We start from the raw sequence: 21,830 nt of genomic DNA on the forward strand, positions 1-21,830 counted from the left end.
CGTATCATTATCATATTTGATATTCCATTTCGGTATTTACATAAATTGATTACGCGAAAATATTTCTGAATACAAAAATTCCTGCCTAATCGTGCAGATCAGCTACGTTCGTGACATTCGTGTTGGCGTTCCGATAATCGTGCTTCTACTGTATTTCGATTCGTGCTTTCCATGAATATTCAAAAATTCAACTAGCGATAGCGAAGCGACTTTGAGAATATAAATCGATGATTAATCGTAAGACTTGCGACGAAAAACAAACACGTCCGATAATGCGGGTCGCGTGCCAGGCAAGTATAAAAAATGGGTTGCAAGCTCGGGCAGCTGAAGCCGAAGCTGCGATGAAATAAACGAGCTGAATTATGGATGCATAAATATATCCAACAGGTGCAGAGGAACAATGTTATCTATGTAGATTCGCGACAGGTATCGCGCGCCTTTTGCCTTCTAAATTTCGCTGAATTTCATAACAGCGAAAGTATTGCTATATATATACAGCATATCATTATCGCGATTTATTGCCAACGAATTTACGATATCGTAACTGGCGGTTAATAGCAAGCGCAGTACGATCGGGGTGAAACGTAGTCGCAGAGACCTTGGGCAGAGAATAGTTGGCTAATCCTGTTGTGTTAAAGAAATGTAGGCACATTAACAGATCAAAGACAAAGATAATCGCTAGAGGAAGATGCTAACGAACTTAATGAATACCAATGAGGATCTTGGTTAACGCGTTTCCTGTCCTATTTACTGTTCTTTCTTTGTTGTTCCTCTGGTAATATTGGATTTATGCAAAACATTCTATTCGTTTCTTTTTTCTTCTACGAGAATGCAATTTATTTCTTTATTGAAATATTTTCCCTTACGTTCAAGTATATTTCGCTGTTTCTTTGATAATTCGCCGATTTAATCGCCAAAAGCTGAAAACTTAGTTTTCGAGTAATTAGTAGCGTAATTTCTATTGCGTCCGTCATTAAACTAAATAATTGTAATTGCATTTTCAATACCTCGAACCTATCGTCTTCTATCTGCAGAGGACAGTGGAGAATCTTTCTTCTTATTAGAGTTTATAGTTTTATATTTTAGTGAAATTTCTTAGTAAAGTTATTATTAAGATTTATCGAATTCGTTTTGGAACACGCGTACAAGAAAATGACAATAGCAAAGATACACGGATCAATACCCAGATGCAAAATAAAACACACGTACATTCCAATGCGTATAGTTTTAATCTCTGTGAATTTAATATAGAAAAATATCCAATTTGATTAAAAAATACGTTTCTCGGCTATTTCCAGCGATGAGAAACGATAGCGTGCGTACGCTACGAATAACAAAAATTATACCGTGTAACAAAAATTATACGTAGCTCTGAAATTGTTCATATTCGCCTGCAATAAATCGAAATTGCAAGACGACGGGCATTATTCGAAATTTTTTACCGCTGTCTCGACAATGGTCTCTATGAAATTCAAACATGCTGCCCGGACGCGAAAGAAATAATACGCTGGGATATCGTCACGTAGCCCGTCAACGTTCTCGATATCCAAAAGCCGGTTGTCTTTCTCAGCGGTGATCCACGAATCAGGGAATATGAGTACAGGTCTGAAACGGACCGAGGATAGAAAGAACGGACGAGGAAAGTGTAAAATGGGGAGAAGAGAAACAGACAGCTTTCCAATTTCGCAAATTCATGACCCACGGAAACTTCGCCGGTGTCTCTTCGCCAGACTGACTGGTGTCAATAAAATCGCATGGAAATACTGAGAAACGGGTGCAGAAGGGGCAGGGAGGGGTGAAAGGAGATGGCTACGTATCAAATTGACGGAAAGTCAAAGTTTTAAATCAGCCACCAGACGCGCCCTCTCCTACATTCTCGTTACTCGCTCCTTCCCACTTACTCTCCTCCCATAGTTACACGCGCTCCTCAACATTTCAATTTTCATCGATTACAAAATTTAAGGAGTAAAACCGTTCGACAGATCTGAATCGGTCGTACGACTGTTTGCATCACTGACTTTGGGAAAACGAGCTTATACTCGATGTGTAAGTTAGTATCGTAAACTTGGATGGTTTACAACATAGTAGTTTGGAAAACAAGTTTGCATCGAATATGTAAGCTGGTATCGTGAAGTTAGGATAGATGTAAAACCAAGGGCAAATTTCTTGGCTGAGTGGTTGACATAAAGAATATTCAATCGGCCACGAAAATAAACGGACAGACAATGGAAACAGATATTAACGAAGTTTCGTTAGATACGGCATTGCCTATACAGAGATAGAAATATCAATTTCAATCATTCGCTAAATAATTCATTACAAGTGTGTGTAAACAGCATCGCTCAAAAATCTTATGTTACATTCGTTTCAAAATTGGACAAGTGTAAGTGTCAGTAAAACGATACGATGGAGTTTCATTTAACTTGGTATTTTATATAACCAAAAAAAGTAGCTGACGTATAAAATGTTAACGCGAGTAATGCGAGGTAATATAAAGTTCATAATGTACGTCAAATATCGAAGTTTTATTAAAGATAAAAAGTTGTCAAATTTTTGAACGTGAGTATATATGTATACCACTATCACCAATTTAATTAAACTTCATCGATACCTACTTCCACTACTTATGCCCTTATTTTTGTCACCGACTGCATCCACCTATATATCTATTAATCTGTATGCGACGCGTATGCAACGTCTTGCTCTCGAGATGTCCAAATGAGATCTGTTCGCCTAACATACGTATCCCACTACGTGTTCTTCGTAATAGGTGTGACACGACGCATCGATCACCACTGTCGTTAGATTCTAAGCTGAGTTACGCTTAAATATCGTTCTGAACAGGAGCTCGATCAGGCGAGACACGAACTACGTGTCAAGCTAATTAGCTTTCGACGCGATAATTAAAATCCGGCGTCTGATCGATATCGTGTTTATAGCACGAATACCCTGGCGGGCGTCAAAGGTGACGCTGACGAAGAAGAACGAGAGGAACGGGTAGAAAAAAAAAAGAAGAAGAGGGGAGAAAAAGAGCCGCGAAAGTAGAGAACCGAAGAACAAGACGGCTGACAACGTAAGAACAACGAGCTGCAACCCGGACGAGGTCGACGTGGGAGAAAGGAAGAAGAACGGCAGACAACGACGACGGGAGAAGCGAAGAGAGAAGATTGAACTTAACTGGGGTCAAATTGACTCTAGTAGGGAGTCCCTGCATTCAATATGGCGACTTCCTAATAGAGTCAGGCTGACTCCTTTTAAGACGTTCAACGGACCATCGTGAAAGTACTTAAGGATGCGCACGTCGAAACAAGTTAAGGCTACTTGTACTACAAAGTGTCGGTTATAATGCGATAAAAGCATTGACGACAGAATCGGTATCGGTGCGTTATTCCTAGAGAGTGTGTCGGCGTTACGCGAATGGAAAATGTACACTCCTGTCCGTAAGTATCAGGACGCTCGCTGGTTTCACGCGAAACGTGACAATTAATCTAAATTATCGAGGAGACGAGTAATCGACGAGTATTTCGTGGAATTTGCGCAAACTGTATATTTGCAGAAATTACAGAAATATAGTAAATTACTGTAATAATACTATATTGGTTTCTATAGTCTTTCAGCCTAAATTCTATCTGAAAACTCGAAGAATTCTGCAGAAAATCTGAATCTTTTGTAGCATATATAACACGAAATATCAATAAATACAAGACAGATACTTTAATCTTATTGTATGGCATCGATGAGATTATAATATTATAATATTGAATATGGTTTCTTCATAGTCTACCGTCCTATAAAGTGTGCTGATATTTATAAAATGAGAAGTAAACGATACGCAGCTTTTAAATATACACGAGAATTATTTGCACATTTGTACATTTATCGTACTGTTAGCTATTTAACTACGATATATCATACTACGACGTTACGTACTGATAATTTCGCGAACAAAGTGAAACGAGCATTCATAACATCTTTTCCCGATTTTGCATGCAATGAACGTATCAGGCAATAAATTCTCGCTTTGTAGAAAGAGCACCGTGAAATTACAGATTTTAATGTAGCCACAGTTGCAGTCACGTACGCCCAATTAGAAAATTAATTTACGTAATTGGTACATCAAATTTAATTAAACTCCTGTAATTACAACGTACTGATTAATAAAATATCATAAACGATGCGTATCGGTGGCACTTTCGAAATTGTTTATCGGCCACAACAGATAAAAATTAAACAGTAAAATTCCCTTTCTCTCGAAATGAAACGAATGGTGACACAACAATAATGATATATCGGTAAACTGCGAATGCTTACGCATTTATAGAAAACCTCGAGGCAAAAAAAAAAATGCACAGAATGCGACAAACGTGTAAAAACTGTACAGAATATAAAATCTCTTTCCAAACCGAAGGAAACAAATATTCTTTCTCTTTTTTGAGAACCAAACAAAATGCTAGATAGAAAATTTTATGCGATAAGAGCACAGTACTCGTTATAGTATTCGACGAGTGAAACGAATCTCTGCTTAGATCCCATTGCTTTAGACGTGTTCGTAAGGATATCAGTTTGCATAAACATCCGCGGTCTACTTATTGGTCACCCTATTTTCCCCTTCTTTTTATTTTTTTCAATTTTCACGGGAACGGCGACAGGAACAATGCGACAGAAATATTCGCTGATCGTGAAAAATAGTCATGATTCGGCAGAAATTGAAAATTGAACACGCACCGGCGATTCGCCAGTTACAAAAGTTGATGAGAATATCGCGATGTCATTGCGCGCCGAATTCCTTTAGAAATGAAATCACGGCGCGAGTGACACGCTTGTATAAAGAAATCGTAATTTCCAGCGATGTAATTAATGAAAACTGTTCCCGTTCAACGAAAAATCGATCTTTCGCCTCTGTCGTGCTCGAAATACACATGGAAACGTGGTTCGACTGTTACCCTCCCCCCGGGATTCAACAACGAACAATTTACAAATAGTTGCGTTTGCTTCGTAACCAGCGATGCTTGTACCGCGCTCGCACCGTCACGTGACAATTAGGCTGATTGTGAGAGACAGAAACTGCGCGAATACTAATGCTGTAACAAGATAGCTAGACAACATTGCGAACTAGGGATTTGACAACGTTCGCAAAGTTTCCGCTGTTACGAACACGTGTTACCATCGAACGATGTTGAGATACCATAAATATAACTGGTTTCGCGAAAATCCATTTACTTTACGTAAAACCAAGCTTTCTCGCCTTTTTCATAGTCATCGTCTTATTAAAAAATATCGATTCGTCACTGGTAGATATCCACGTTTATACCATTAGATGCTTCCTTATATTTATTATCCGTAAATTTTCACCAAATTGCTATGAATCTCCTATTTAATTCGTTTAATTAATTGCCAGATTAATTACCACGTTCTGCATTAGCAGATGTCGTAATACTTATCAACGAGTGTGTATGTCGTTATATTGATGGATATTCAATCGTTTTCCTAATAATCTCGGATAATTATCACATCTTCTGTGTACATCTTTATACGTACACATACTTACCATACACGTAACAACGGATCTGGCAACGTGCTGAACTTAGCATTCGTACGCACTTCAAACTTCTAACTCCGTATCGTTGAACCAGTACGTCATATTATAACAAAAAACATACCATTAGACATACGGCGTAACGTTTCTTGAATTAGTTTTTAACAAGGAAACCGGTTACTAAAAATGTGCTGGGTAAAAATGTCGCAATGCGACGTGGCTTGCAGATGCGTCTAGGACACACATACAGATGCAGCCATCCAACACGAACATACAAATCACAGAACGTAGTACCCGTGGCGAAAGAACGTTTGAAGACTTCCGGCCGTGATACGCGCGAGTGCGTCGCAATTATGCAAAGTGTTACGAGTCCCTGGGATTGCTCAACTTTTAGGATTAAAAAAAACCAGAGGGTCGAGAGGCAGGGGCCGATAATTAAAAGGCGTTCCTTGACGCAAACGTAACGTCACGAATTTGAAATTCCACGTGAGATGCGCTCGTAAACGTTGTATCGCAGAGGCGCGCGGTGCGTGTCGAGAAGCATTAATTAACGTCAGGATCGGTGCATCACATTTGACATCGTTGGGAGACTGGACCGCCGTTTGTACACGCGCTATCTGTCTCCTTCGCGCGGCTTCACGGTGCCTGGGACACGCCACTGTACACCCATTACGAACGGCCGCGTTGCTAATGGAACGGAACAGCGGAAAAACAAAGAGAGACAGATTTATCGGCAATACCCGTTAGCCCAGAGCAAACCGAATTTCTACTACGCTAATTAAATAAACCCAATCAACTTTTCCTATTTCTAAATATCCTCGTCCCTCCGCCCTCGTGGTACGGTCGAACCACCACTGTCAGACTACTGCAACTTTTGTTCGAAAATGTCGCGAAAATCTTTCTGTAAATCGACCTGTAAACTTTCGTTGCTCGTGTTTAGGTGCGTTATTTTAGTTCTGTGACTCGAGTTCGAAGAAAACTGCGTAAGTCGATACATATTTATATGTACACTGTGTTCACCACTGTGAAACCACCTTACGAGATTTCTACACGTACGAGACGCGAGATACAAAGGGACAAGATACGATTAGAAGTATGGGGAGTGGAATTGTCGAACCGATTGAAAATAAGAGAGAAAGCGGTGCATTGTTCGTGGTTACAATTTCATTTTATTGTACTTTCGATAAAATAGAATAAACTATTCCGTTATATTGGATCTGCGGATATGAGGCAAGAAATAAACTAGCTTTTCCCAGCGAATATAATTCAGTGTTACCTGGAGACGTTGCTGGTCGATATGATTTCAAACACTCCGTTTCTTATCACATTTTCACATTTCCTAACCAATCGCGTATTCACGTCGACGTACTTCTATCGAGTCACGCTATGATACAAAAGAAAAGGTTTTATACGTTGAAATCGAAGAAAACCGAGTGAAACAGAATATCTAAGTAAGGCGAAACCTTTACAGCCTTGGAATTTCATCTCTTCCCGTAAGATTCCAATGATAAATGTTACAGAAAAATGAATTCCAATTTGTTATTATTTCGTAGCAGAACAGCCAGTGAAATATGCGTCTGAATTTTAATTGGGCAAAGTTTTTCGCAGAAAATCCCTCGTGACAACGATATCGAATCGGACAGCGCGTCTAGTGAAAGACGCGTGTAGTCGCATGGCGCGGTAACAAAAGGGCGATACGAGACTCGGGACAAAACGCGAAAAGCCTTTGCAAAAAGGGAAACGAGAGGGCCGAACAACGGAGAACAACAACGAAACAGACGGAGAATTTATAGTGTTTGTAGATATAGCCGCAATACGCGTATTCCACGGTCGGTTACAATGCCACGATAGAGGCGACCGGCACCCGTACAGCCGATCACGTGTCTGGCTTGTACCGCAATCGGGCTCATTGTCTGCCGACAAGAGTGGCGTGGATACAAAGCTGAGTTACTCGCTGCATGTAGCTAGGTAGCGAGCGGGTGCAGCCGTCATTGCGGTTCGATGCAACTAGACAATCTAGTGTAAATAGGGGTACGGCGGCGCGGGTATGTTGTTACGTGCCGATCTCCTGTTGCAGATCCTCGAAATCATGAGGCAGATTCGATGATACGAAGCCGAGATTGAAATTGTCCAGCTAATACGATTACGGAACACTGCGTGAGAGCTGGCTAATAGCCGCGCGTCGATGCTCCGTGTGATGGACGCGATTGACTGTTTGAGTTTTAAGCCGATTGTCCGAAAACGATTCTTCCGTAATCTGACCATTCCGATTTCATGCCACCGTGACTGTGGAAATAGTAAAAGCAAAGATCGTGAACGGCAACAAATGACAGTTATTAGAAAATGTCAGCAAACAATGTTTTCGATTTATGATACTAGCGTCGCGACTCGAAATATCGCTGACAATACGACATGTGATATTCGCGGCGACAGAAGTCACGACTAGACGGATATTCATGCTCTTATGGCAAGTTTAAAGTTACGGAAAATGTACAGGAAAAGTTCCGTCTAAATAGAAGTCATCCAGGGCCATTCGCGGTGTTTCCTTGTAAATTAATGGGAACAGCCAAAGGCTTCTCGATAGGATCGCACATAAATCGATATTTGGTCGTGAGATAACTTTTTACGTCGCCGATGTTTTTGTGGCTGTCGTTGTTCATTAAATTCGAGGCACGAGGGGATGACACCTCCTTTAAAACGCTTTCGATGTTAAAGTCTGAAAGAAAGGTTGTCGCTCTCGGCTACTTCGTCGCGTTACTACAACTTTCTTGTTAGCGAAGTTTGGAAATATACTGTCGTCGAGTGTCTTCAACGTGGCTACGTAGCGGTGCGCCAACTTCGATCGAGAAAACTTCGCGACTGAGCTTCTCGCACTTTGGTCAAAGGTATCTGTCTATCGCGTCAAAGAAAATCTGACCGGAATACTCGTTAACGGGTCCCGCGCGTTTCCTCTCCGCTTGCTTCACAGAAAGTCAATAGCAAAACAAAACACAGACCGAACGTTCGTACGAAACGTTGTTTCGTTTGAAGATCATCCATCGTAAACGCTCGTGTAAGTACGTTTCGTTTAACTACGCAGACGAACGTGGATCAGGATTAACGTAGAATAGGATTTAAACGACGACCCAACAGATATCGAGCGAAGAGCATTTGTTACGTGACTCGTAAAACTTGTCGAATTCGTGCTCCGACTTGGTGAAACGTATATTACTATCTCTATAGTCTATTTTTTAATCGATTGGGAGGCTACACCTTCAGACGTTTAAGCATAAATAAAATTTGGCAACTTTTCTTACAAGTAGTTGCAAGATCTCTACGTCGAACTGGACTTGACATTCTATTTTACTCGATTTTCTTAATTTCTTCGTTCGCAAGTGGAATCCCTTTTGAAAGCTTCGAGAAACTTAAAACGATACATAAACGTACAAGACTTATGTATCTTGTTAATGAGAAAGTCTTCGTGAAATAATAAGATAAATGAAAAGGACTTTCGTACGATATTCCACACCTCTGGAATATTAAAAGTACTGTTTAAAAGATTTCGATTTTTCGGTACCTCCTTAATTGAAAAGTCTTTGTCAGACGAAAAGATAAAAGGAAAGCTTACGTGTGTCGCGAGTTTTTTCACCAAGTACAAACGCGTTCTTTTGTAACCGGTAATCCACCTTTTGTTCACTCGCTTCTCGTTTTTCCGTTTCAGTATAACATAAAGAAGCGAGAAGAAGTACAAGAAATGACCCAAGAAGAGCCGAATCCTTTGATGCGCAAGAAGAAGACGCCAGAGGAATTGGCTGCAGAAGCCGAGGCGGAAGACGAGGACGAGATTACAAGTATGTACACGAGTCAATTGCATTCGCTCATCACACTCTGTACACACGACCCTTCGCGAAGAGGTTGGCCAGGGAAACCATGGCCATGGAACGGGGTTAAGAACGAGAAGCTACAAATTCACGGTACACGTTCACCGAGTGGAGCTGCCTGACGAATTAATGCAGTGGCGCTCAGACACGGCAAGGGATGATCGATGAAGGGTTAACGAGCCTTGGCTAGAAATCAAACAACTGTAATCCTCCACTCGGTTTCTGAGTAAATTCAACAGAAGCCGGTCGCATGCCACGATCCTCGTTCAGTTTCACGGCGAAATCGATGTTTCGTAATTGAGAGAGCTTGAAAAACTGCCAGCCAACTTTCAGCCGTGTAGTCGTTCATTTGCGTTTTTCCATTCTTTTGTAACTAAACTGGGACATTGTAGAGCACGCATACTCATTTATACACGGGGCTGAATAAAATACAGAGAATATCGGAAGTCGTAGTACAATGCCAAGAGGATACCTCGTGAAACTGTACATCCTCGCACTATCAAAAATCTTACGATAATTATTATACCTGTTTCGCGATTGGACAAATGTCAATGATAGTAAAACGATGCGATGGAGTATCGTTTAGCTTGGTATTTCGTGTAACGAAAGTAAGAAGTAACTGGCGTACAGTTGCGGATGAAAGAAAGTTTAAAAACGATACACCGTGAATTGTAGAAACTTTTTTTATTAAAGATTTTTTTATCGTATTGGTAATAGTCGTTTATTCTATGATATACATATTGTACTTATTCGTTGTTGTTTTATGGTGTCGTTCCATATTTCTTATTTTCTAAACTTTCTTCTATTCTCCACTGTATGAAACGCAAAACTACAAGCTAACGTAAAGTCTATAATTCATATGCAATACTCAAATTTTATTAAACATAAAAAGCGTATCCACGAAACGTAAAGCGGCAGACTTTGAAATTCTACTCACGAAGTATGAATAAGATAGAGAGATTCGTCATCTGATTCAACGATACGAGTATACTTCTAGCGTAAAGTGAAATCGTTTACAACTTGAAAGACAAGCCTGGAACGACATCTTTGTGCGTGAACTCTTTTCATCGCTTTCATTGATATCTAGAATGAATCCTACAAATATCCGCCACGTATCTTGCGACACGCTATATATACAATATAATACATGAACGTTCGTTTGTTCCAGAAATCAAGAACGCGTTAGACACGCATATACAAGAGATCAAAGCGCAAGTACTGGAAGGTAAATGCGATCTCCAATAAGCCTACCTACACCCTTGAAGCGGTCGGTAAGGAGGGTGGTGCATCATGTGCTACCAGAGCCGCATCCGCCTCTCAGCCCCTACGACATCACGAGGAAGAGAACGAGCGAGATCTGACGTGTTATTGGAGAAGCGAAAGGAAAGAGCGATACGGAAACTCACTACCAGCGTCGTCGTCGTTGCCGTCGTAATCGTCGTCGTCGTGTTGTTCGAGCGTAGATCGATTCGGGATTCGAATTGGCCAGTCGTCCCTTAGAGAGCGTCGAGAGAAGCGACAATCGCTCGAGACACCGCAACCAACGCCCATCGCCCGTCCTCGGTCCTCCAACGACCATCGAATTAGATTTTCTACGAGGGTACGCGCGGAACGATCTTCAGAAACGAGCGCATCGACCAAACAAGAGAAGAGTTACGAGCTTCGATCAACATTGCCATCGTGTGAGAAGGACGTGTCATCGTTGAGAACGAGTGGATGGAACGAGACGAATTCGACGGATTAAATTCGAGAGATGATCGTCGATAGCGTTGTTAATTGACTCGAGTGATCTTGGAAATTGAAGGCAGGGCAAGACGATCTAGAGATTCGAAGCTCGGCGAGGATCTAGGATGTCGATGGTGAAGCGACGAATCCAGAGGAATTTCAGAATCGATACAAACGAAGAGGATCTACTAGAGGCATTACGCATGAAAATTCATAGGGAAAAGAAACGAGGAAGACGGGGACGATGTTAAACGAGGACGATGACGGGATAAAGAAAACTGCGGCAGACGCGAGAACGTAGGAAGTACGAGATCGGCGAGAGTTCGTTTACGCCTTACGATTCGAAGAAGGAAGAAGGACAGAGACGATCGAAGTTAAGAAAAGGAGAAAATGCAAAGTATAAGATCCGTGAGAATTCGTATATGCGTTACGACTCGAAGAAAGAAAATGAAATATCGGAAAGAAATCTCGGCAAGAAATAAGATGGAACGTAAAAAACAGAGAGAGAGAGAGAGAGAAGAAGAGAAAGGAAAATGATTGGATCGATCAAAGTCTCTTCGGATATCGCACGAATATCATGGCGTAAATGAGACGTGAGGAGTCGAAGGGCGCGTGCATATAAATATACCTATATATATATATAAATATAAATAAAGAAATATATTATATATATATAAATAAGAAAAATGAAAGAAGTAAAAAAAAAGACGTAAAAACTTAGTACCTAAGTTTCTAGTGAATTTTTCGAATAGTGGTAAAAAAAAAAAGGAAACTACCGGTAGCAGAGTTACGTAGTCACTAGTTCGTTCGACGGCTGTTCAATAACAAGGAGATCAGAAAGGAGGGAGTCATTATTATTATTCGAGTTATTAATTATTCTCATAGTTTATTACCGCGGTCATTGTTCTTATTATTGTTGCCATTAAATGTTTATATTTAGAAACAAGTTAAGACAAGGATCGAGGGCCACGAGAAACTAGAGTCAAGAGACCAAGAGCTGAACGCAAGACGGAGATGGATTGCTGAGAGAGAGAGAAACGAAGAGAAAAAAAAAGAATTAACATAGGAAACGAGTAATGAGAAAAAACAAGAGTAACCGGCGGCCCTTGCTCTCCCTTCCGTCCAAATTCGAATTTTTTCCGATTACCTCTCGGCGATATAGCTCGATCGCGATCGATCCGTAGCGAAACGCGTAACACCTGAGCGATTCTTAGGGACAATTAGTTAGGAGACACATTGCCGACAAAAGTGACGAAAAAATATAAAGTGGTTATTAGACCAAAAAAAAGAAAAAAAAAAGAAAAAACGGAAAAAATCGACAAAACGAGAAAACATTTTAACATGTGCGCTTCGTTAAGAATAGCTCGACGAATCGAGCAGCACTGACTCTCGCGTTTAAATGCAAACAAATAAGAAAAAAAAGAAAAAAAAAGTACTAAAGAAATGCCTTTCTTTCACGTTTATACGGTGCGTTTCTATCGAGTGTAATTATATAGTAGGTTAATTGTTAGAGAAAGGAAGAGAAAACTGATTTATATGTTCGCTCGTGAACGATCTTAGAACAGGATAGAGAAGTGTCGCGATTCGACGATCGAGACTGTTCTTAGCAAGGAGTTTTCAGGTGTTACCGCCGGAAACGTTCGAGCAAAGTAGCCATTGTTTCATCCTTTCTCGAAGCGGTTCACCGGTCTTTCATCGTGCTTGTTCGTCCGCGACAAACACGTTGTGCATGATGGACGACGCGTAAACGATGATGGACGGGATGGACAGAGCATCGACTGCCGGCAAGTAACGCGAGCCTTATACATATACAGAATTAACAAGAAACTAAAAAAATGCTCACGCACGATACCATTGCGATATACTTAGAGACTAATTGGAAACAGGGGGAGGAAAAGTATAAAGGAAACATTTCGTCGAGCAAGCAAACGTTTCTTGTTCCTTCGATCGGAAGATCTACGTTTAATGAAGAGACTGAGAGGATAACTCTGTTTAAATTAAAATGTATCTTGTAACATAGATTCTTGCGTATATGTCGTAAAACGTTCTGAGTTGGTATATGTATAGGGCGGATAATGCCAGACGAAGCTGCGACGGAGAATGAAAGCACGAAGAGGAAGAACGTGCCATTTAACGCGTGACGTCGTTTTTTGTATGAGTGACGAGATGATACGAAAGTGTACTTTTTTTATGTTCGATATCGTTCCTCGTTCTGATACCGATCTATATATTCTTATACATCTTCTTCTTATCTATCGAGTCTTCTCAAAATCTCTCAATTGATTCTGACTCTGAAGCAACAGCTATCCTCTGATTTCTTTGCGAATTCGCGATATATTCTCCTAACACGCGCTCTATCATACTTGATCACTCGGATTAGGAAAACATTTCTCGACGATATGCCGCGATACACGCGAGGAAAGATCCATCGGGTGTCGGGAAAAAAAAGAATTCCAATTGCTCGGACGAAGAGAAATTAGAAAGAAGCAGATGAAGCAGGATCCGACGGGAGAAGAGAAAAGATTGGAAAAAGCTTTCCTCGTCTCATCGAGATAAGTGTGTTACATCTAGGACCGCGTCCCAGTTGAAAAAGAAAAGGCAACTTAAACGTCAGTCGAAAATGAGAAGTCGGAAGGCCTTCTGTCCAAACGTTTTGCTATAGAGACGAACGCATGTCAGCTTTCTATGTGCACTCTGCTGTTTCTCGATGTATAAACGTAACGCGGCTCTTCTAGTCGACGATTATCAGTCGTTCCGCAAGCACGTTCGCGGATCTTTCCCGTTTGCCAAACTCCGCGACGCAAATTCGACCATCGAAAAGGCCAGCACGCCAGCCTTAACTTCGCCAGAAACTTTCCTCGAAATTCGATAATATCGTCGATACTTTTTCGAACTTCGAATCTCGGGTGAATGGGAGCAAAGAATAATTTACGATATTAAAAATTCCCAAACTTTTAACGCCCCGCTATTTTATCCGGCGGCATCTATACTGCCTCGGCAACTATATAATTATTTACGAATAACGACGCAAATCGGTAGTGTCGTTATCGATTTTCCTCGAACCAAGCGATTCTCCGATCGCTAAATTCTCCAAACGAGCACGAAAGAACTAATCGCGGCGGGAAGAAATTCAACGAACAGCTTCCTTGCTCGCTGTCCGAACTTTTGGAAAACCGCCGCGCGCTTCGCTACTTTCTCCTGTCTCAATGTCGTAAAATACCTCTTGGCAGCTGTTCGTCCGCGAAAGACAAACCGACAACTTTTCCAATGTTTCCAGTGTTCGGCTGTATATCCCTTCGACGAGAATTACGAGAGAAGTTTCAGCGGAGACTTAAGGCTGGCGCGAACGAGCACACAGATTCGATTTTATGCCTTCCTTTGTTTTTCTTTTTTTCTTCTCTCTTTCCCTTTACCTTAATCGTTTTCAATAAAAAGAATGACCAAGGAGACGTTATATCGATCGCGCCTTTTTGCGAAGCCACGGCGAATTTTAATCGTCGAACGCGGCGGAACGAGACAACCGAGAAACGAACGCGAAGCGGACGGGACGTGCTTCGAATCTGAATGTACTTGACGTATAGTCTGTCTCGTGTCTCAACGTGCATGCTACCTGCCTCTCTCTTGTCTGTCGATGTCAATGTCGATGTCGTTGGTTGGATCTTCTCTTATCACGCGTAAGATCTTCGAGGATCACTCGACCAAAGATAGAGTTCAAACTAGAACGTGTATTTTGCTACCTGAGCCGAACGCTGACGAAGAAAGTACAGAAGATTATAGTGCGACATATCGCGATGATTTTCGAAGATCCGCAGACTCGCATTCTTTCTCTCTGTAACCGATCGATCCACTAGATGGAAACGCTTTAAAAGTACCTAGAACGATTTTACCCTAATCCTCCTTGTTCCTTCAAACTGCGCCCATTTCCTCCGCGTCCAGGCATCCTGAACCGACCGAATTCAACAGAAATAATAACCTGTCTCGCATATTCTAATCCTCCTGCGCGATCTACTTGATATACACTTGAAGTCAATTACTCGATTATTAACCCAAAGATGTATACATTATATTATCTATATTGATTCTAGAGAATATATATGCTCGTACGTTCTTTTCGTTTTTTTTTTTCTCTTTCTTGTGGCGAATTTTCGATACGAACGTGAACACACCAAGTTAAATAACCAGTTGATGGAAAGCACGATTTCCGTGTAGAAGAAGACGGTTTTCAGCGTAGCTCGAAGCGAAATGTTTTTAGAAACAGACCGTTCTTATGATTACGATTAACAGGAGAAAAAATAATTAATTGGACATCGAGTTAGCCAGACAACTTCGAACGACAGCAGTGTATAGCTCATAGACTGTTTTCCTATTCCCCACGCTCTCTTTAACTATTTCTGTACCTCCCTCCCTCTCTCTTTCTCTCTTGCTCTTACTATTTTGCTCACATCTTTTGATCGTAACAAGTTTTCTCTCCGCCTGTCGTCTCATAGCCCCTTTGCTCGATGTATCTCCTACGCTACGCTCGATTGTTCTCTTTGAAGTCACGACTACTTAATGCATGTGTCACGTAAAAACGAACAAATAAAACGAATACAAAAAAAAACATAATATCTTACTGTCGTAACCGTTACTGTTGATTAATGTCGTGTGTCGTTGTTGTTTCTCGATGTGATCAACATAAAACGTTGTTCGATGTACTGTCTAGTCAATGTTGACGCTTTAGTCTCAGTAGTTCGTCTTTTTTCCTTTCTTCTCCCTTATACGTACATATTGCGTTACACGTTGTTCAAGCTTTCTGTGTAAGATTCAACGATCGATTAAAAGCTTTCTGTGCCATTTAATTCGATGTAGTTTAATTTAAGCGTAAGCAATGCTTAGCACACTGTGTCAAAGATAATTTTCTGTTCGGTTGCCGTACGTGAAATGGCTGATTTCATTGGTAGCGGCTAAAAGTGTCGTTAAGTAATTTTGACGTTTATATATGATTCATATGATACGTTATATTTATATGATATATCATACGTGACATTTGTTATTCAATTTTAAATTTCACGCTAATTAAATGCAACACGATACTTTGTCGAAGACAGATCGTGTGTCAAATCGAAATTCGAGTGCGTTCTTTGTAAAACTTCAAACTTCTTGATTTAGATCGTTAAATATAAATATAATGAATGAACCGAAATATTCTCAACGATGATCGGTTAATGATTTTAATTGCCATAATCATAGCTTCCTTTTACATTGAGTACGTTTAATCGTAATACGATTAATATTATTTTCAACGTTAAGAAATCGGCCATTTCACTTGAAACGACTTAGTGTAAGTTCCTATAAAACTTTCAATTTATATTTCAAACTTTCGTTTGCGAGAGATCTTCGCGTATTCTTGTATTCGATAATCCGTGAAATTTGCTTCAGGCCATTTACCGACGATTTTTCACCAGCGTAAACGTTCATCCACCAGTTGTCGCGTGTATGCGTGCAAAACACGAACACAAGTTGTTGAAACGCGATAGACGAAAAAGTACAGTTCCCCTCGAAATGTAAAATTCGACGGTGTTCGAAACCAACGAGACAAGAGTAATCCGGAGATATGCTAAAACATAATCTACGCGTGACAATCTTCTGTGATTCTCGCTATATCGAAGGAAAAATAACGCGGTCCGAGAAATAAAAAGGAAGTAAGAACGGAGAATGGATTTTCAGAGAAATAGAAAATGTATCAGTCGCGTGAATACTCTCCAGACTTTCTCTTGTTCTTTGATTCTTTTGATCTTTTCCATTGGTACGGAACTGTTGATCTTCGATCTCCTTAATTCCCTTTAACGAGTGTTTTTCCACTTCCACTTTGCACACGCACCTAACATCGCACGATTCTAGGCGATTTATCGCTCTATCCTTCGCATCCTTTACCTGAAGCCACCCTAAGCCTGTAAAGCGGCACGTGGCAAGTGATATAAACGAATACTTAAATCTACTTAATTCGTGTTTCATAGACGATCGTAATCGTGAAGATAAAAAAAAATGAACAAAGGATTGAATAAAAAAAGAAAAAAAAAGAGAATCTAGCGACTCGTGTCTGTTTTCGACGTGACACCCTCGAACGTAGCGTTCTATCAAAGAGACGGATGAGCCAACGAAAGTTGCTGGTAATTGACGATCTCGGTAAATCTGACTGTAATTAGAAAGTATAATATCGTAGTACTCGCTAGCAAAGTACAATTGATCCGTCGAAACGAGACACGCGTGCAATTATTATGTAAAAGATAGTTGACGAACCTTTCTTAGGTACTTAATTATCGGGCGAGTGTTTCAAGCAGGACAAACCGAAGAAATCAGAAAGAATGTAACGCGTTAGGTACGATATGCGCCGAAACGTTTAAGATTATACGACAAATGTAACGTTCTTTTCTCTATGTACATAGTCTCGCGTATAACCTAGACCCGCGTTTAGTATAACCGAGAAAGTTTTCGTGATGGTTTCGTTCTACGTAACCGCGTCAAGCGAAAAGGATGAACGGAAGACGAGATGTTAACCGTGTCTCCTGGAAGCTCGGGACACCGTTCGCGTCCCAATTTTCCAATTCGAGCGTCCGATTTTTGCTCGAGCCAGGGAAATCCGTAAGGAAGCAGAAGGCGAGGACGGAAGGTGTGTCCCGAAGTTCGAGGACGGAGGAGATTAATACCGGCGTAACTCGCGAGGAAGAACCGACTTGACTTATTCAGAGACAACGACACAACGCATTATAAAGTAATAATGATAACTTATCGTTAAATCAACGTACTATTGTTATGATCTCTTACATTATGACGATGATCTCGACGACGAGACGATTGCATAATGTAAAACGCGTTCGCACGTGTGTTTTTTCAATGCGTTCACAAGAAACAAAGTACGAACTAAGCGAGAGAAAATACCGTTCAAACACACGTAACACCTACACACGGAGAAACGTTCGAAAAGAAAAAAAGGGGTAAATAAATAAAGATAGAAGGTAAGACAGGAGAAAATCACGATGTTAAGTAAGTAGTCGTTAGCTTTGTATACAAGGGAGTGCAGAACAAAGACGAAGACGACGTTAAAGGGAAAGAGAAAGGGAGAGCTTCGATAATTGGAGAGTCCCGAGGCGAAAAGATACACACGAAAAACGGTACTTTTCAGCAGCTGCCATTCGACGAGAGGTTCGTGTACCACCATCTTCGAGCGGACTTGTGCGATTTTTTGGATAGGGATTCCGTGAACACGGTACTGGCTGTCGCTCGATCCTGCAAAACTCCATTATATTACACGCTAATCGCCAAAGGATGGTCTCGTCGCATAGAAAGCGACATTCTCTCCGACGCTAAATCCAATTTACTTTACGCAGATGCTATAAATTCTTGTTGGCAAAAAATTTCAAACCGTTTCCATGTTACCGGCGGCGAGCGTGTGAATAATTTAGACAAAGCGACTCCCGACTCAAATTGAATGTTGGTGTCGCTCGAGACCTAAGGTCGTTCGAAATTTCCCTTAAAAATGGAGATAAAAATGCGAATCGGCTAACTCGCTCTAGGAACGAGCGCACGACGCAAAAAAAAAGAGGCTGCAATAAGCGCGCATTCTATTTTTCGATCGTTATTCCCGGCGATTCGAGTAACAGCTTGTTTGACCGTGTTGCGACATCGCGACGTGTACGTAGATCACACCTGTACCGTGCCCGGTATCTTCGTAAATTCGTTGAATCGAGAAGCAATACTATAGATGCCTATAATTACTAATGTTATACGTTTCTTATACAACAACAAAATAAAAAAAAAAAAAGAGAAAGTTGAAAAAGGATTAGAGAAAAACTCGCGTACACACGCACATCAGACACTGTATATGTATTTAACAATCAGAGTTACACAAGCACACCGCGCGATAACGAAACGAAAAGGACGGAAACATCGATGCCCATCTCGTCGATGTTTCTTCTTACGATCGGCGCGAAAAAATAGAAAAAATGAAAAAAAAAAATCCAAAAAAAAAAAGGTATGAAAATATGTTACTCTCAACCTCGAACTCGAAACTCTGTAATTGCGACGCGTACGTTCACACATCGATCTCTGTGTAATTTTATATTTCGACGTTCGAAGATGCGAAGCACTTTTAGCTGCATGCAACGACCAATAATTATCGTAATCGTTAATCGTGTAGAGTTGCACCGAAAATAGAGGAACGATGTAAAAGGAACGGTTAAACGTGGTGGAATGAAGGGAATAAAATAAAGAGAAAATTGAGAGGAAGGAGAAGGGCATATGGAGTCGTTCGAAATGCCCAAAAATCGCACGAAGCTTGCTCGGCAGATAAGAAAAGCGGGTTCGCGGAGAACGTACGATGAAGAATAGCATCGAAGAGGGGAATAGTAAAAGATCTCTTGTATGAGTTATAGAACGCTTAGCGGCTGAATCACTGGAACACGAATGGGTTGATTGTTAAGAATGAAATATTAATGTAACATGCGAAGAAGAGAATAAGTAACGCCGGATGGTGGATGATGATGATAATATTATATATTGTTGTTAGATCATGTATAATATATATACACATAAACATTGATATAAAAATAAAGTAACCTAGATATTAAGCGACCACTTATTCACACGTTACATAAACACATACGTACACGTACCCTGTGCACATGAAAGTTAACCGTTTATTTAGCGAATTAAACGACTACGCAAAAAAGAAAAACGCAAGAAGATTCTTTTTAAATCGTTTCTTTTGCCATTTCGATAAACCGTCTCGGCATTTTATTCCCTGTGTGATAATCGAAATCTTTCTTTCACCACGGAGATTTCTTCGAAGGTTAACGTACAGTACCGAATAATTATTCGAACGATACATCCTTCGTGTTTCGTTTAATTTCAATTACGAGCGTTTTTCTATTTTTATCTACGATTATTTATAGAAACGTTGAACGCTGTTCTATTACATTATTGACTAACAATTGTGCGTTAAATTTAAATTGTTCAAGAAACTTTAAACTCCAAAAGGATTTAAATTGTTAAATTTCGATTTGAAATTGAAAACTTCAAAAGTAAATTAAAAGATTTTTATTCGGATTCTTAAATTAAAGAAAGATTAGAATTATTCCACTAACTAATAATTCGAATAATTATGACGGATAACGTACATACACGGAAAATCGATCTCGAAGATTGATGAGTAGGCGTATGAAATTTTCAAATAGGTAAAACGTTTGCCCGTGCCAAATAAAAGGTTAATAGAGGTGCGGACACAGATCACAGGCATCGTTCACACACATGCAAGAACACGACACGATACGACACGACAGGACACACGATTTCGTAGCTGTACCCGTGAGCATCCCCCGTCAAACCAATCCCTGGGCATGGTCTCGGCTCTTGGTTACGCGTAAAAAATGCATAGAGTCCTATACTCTCTATTCGTCCCTCCTCTTGACCCTTGAAACGACGACAGAAGAAAAGAAAAGGAGTCGAGGCTTCTTTAGGTCGAGTCACTCGTCGATCTTTCTTCTCGATAGAAAGGAAAGAAAATTTCAAGTATCAAATAGGAGGCGACAGCCACGAATCAGAGTCGAAAGCTTGTACGAAACGAGAAACGAAGCGGGGATAAAATCAAAAAAGAGAAAAGAGATGGATAATCGAGCTTTCCTCTTCCTACGTTGTACGAGAGATTCACGGCGTTTCTTTTGGCTTTCACGGCGGAAGAGATGAAACACAAATTGCGAGAAAAACAAACGAGAATTAACAAAAAGAAAAAAAAGTAAAAAAAAAATGATAAAGCATGAAGACGATTTTTAGGGGCGCGCCTCATCGTTATAGCTCTTAATACGATAGTAATATTACGAGTAATAAACAAAAGTGAATTAATCAGAATATGCGTTTATGTTATTTAGTTCTAAAAAAAATGAAAAAAATGTAATAAAAGTCAATCGTGTTACCAACCCGATCGTCTATTTATTTATTAATCTACCTTTATCAACGACATCTTTCCTTACAAAGTATTCCAACACTTGCAAACATTTTTTAGTAACATATTATGTGTCTCGCGTGAAACATTTTTCTGAAATTTTATTAGAACCGCATTAGAATTAAACCCAAATTTTTAACGTTTTTCGGTTTTTAATTAAATTAAGAGTATTTATGTTCATATATATTTACACGGAGATGTATTGATGTACAGTGGCAAAAACGTTTCAAATTTAATACAGAACATTGTACAAAAACTGCGAGCTTATCCTGCCTATCGATTAACAAAACGGTGATTAGCAAGCTGGTTGCGATGATTATTATCTTGTAACTTCCACGTACATTTTCGAACCGATTTCTTTCAACGGTATAATCGCGACAATCCTATTACGTATCTCTCGCCACAGCAACAGTGAAGTTTCAAAATATGTTATACAATACACGTAAAAGTTTCCTACGAAGAGTGTTCGAACACTTTCATGAACGTATATTACACTTTAAAACGCTTAGTTCCATTTATCACGATGACGTAGGAATTTCAACAATCAACCGGTACATTCCGCTGTGCGTGCAGTTCGCGCTACTCCCAATTTCTTTTTACACAATTCGTAGCGATTTCGAAAGCGTTCAAACGTGCTACTTGTCAATCGATGCCATTTATTATTTTCCAAACAATCGTTCTTCAGTACGAATAAAAACCTTCCCGCGAAACGTTCCAAACGAACCAAAACAGT

General features: G+C 40.2%; 1 protein-coding gene across 3 annotated transcripts in view; it reads left to right on the forward strand.

The window, feature by feature from the left end:
- The window catches only part of LOC117230620 (complexin), a 322,043-nt gene extending 311,000 nt beyond the window's left edge, over positions 1 to 11,043 (forward strand). For all 3 annotated transcript variants that reach the window (XM_033488233.1, XM_033488234.1, XM_033488235.1), the window contains 2 exons: positions 9,237 to 9,366; positions 10,565 to 11,043. In XM_033488233.1, coding sequence (XP_033344124.1) covers positions 9,237 to 9,366; positions 10,565 to 10,641 — 207 coding nt within the window. In that variant the 3' untranslated portion in view covers positions 10,642 to 11,043. The remainder of the gene's footprint in view (positions 1 to 9,236; positions 9,367 to 10,564) is intronic.
- Positions 11,044 to 21,830: the final 10,787 nt, after the last annotated feature.

Source organism: Bombus vosnesenskii, unplaced genomic scaffold (genome assembly GCF_011952255.1).
Source record: "Bombus vosnesenskii isolate JDL3184/JDL3185 unplaced genomic scaffold, Bvos_JDL3184-5_v1.1 scf7180000013267, whole genome shotgun sequence".
Taxonomy (NCBI): domain Eukaryota; kingdom Metazoa; phylum Arthropoda; class Insecta; order Hymenoptera; family Apidae; genus Bombus; species Bombus vosnesenskii.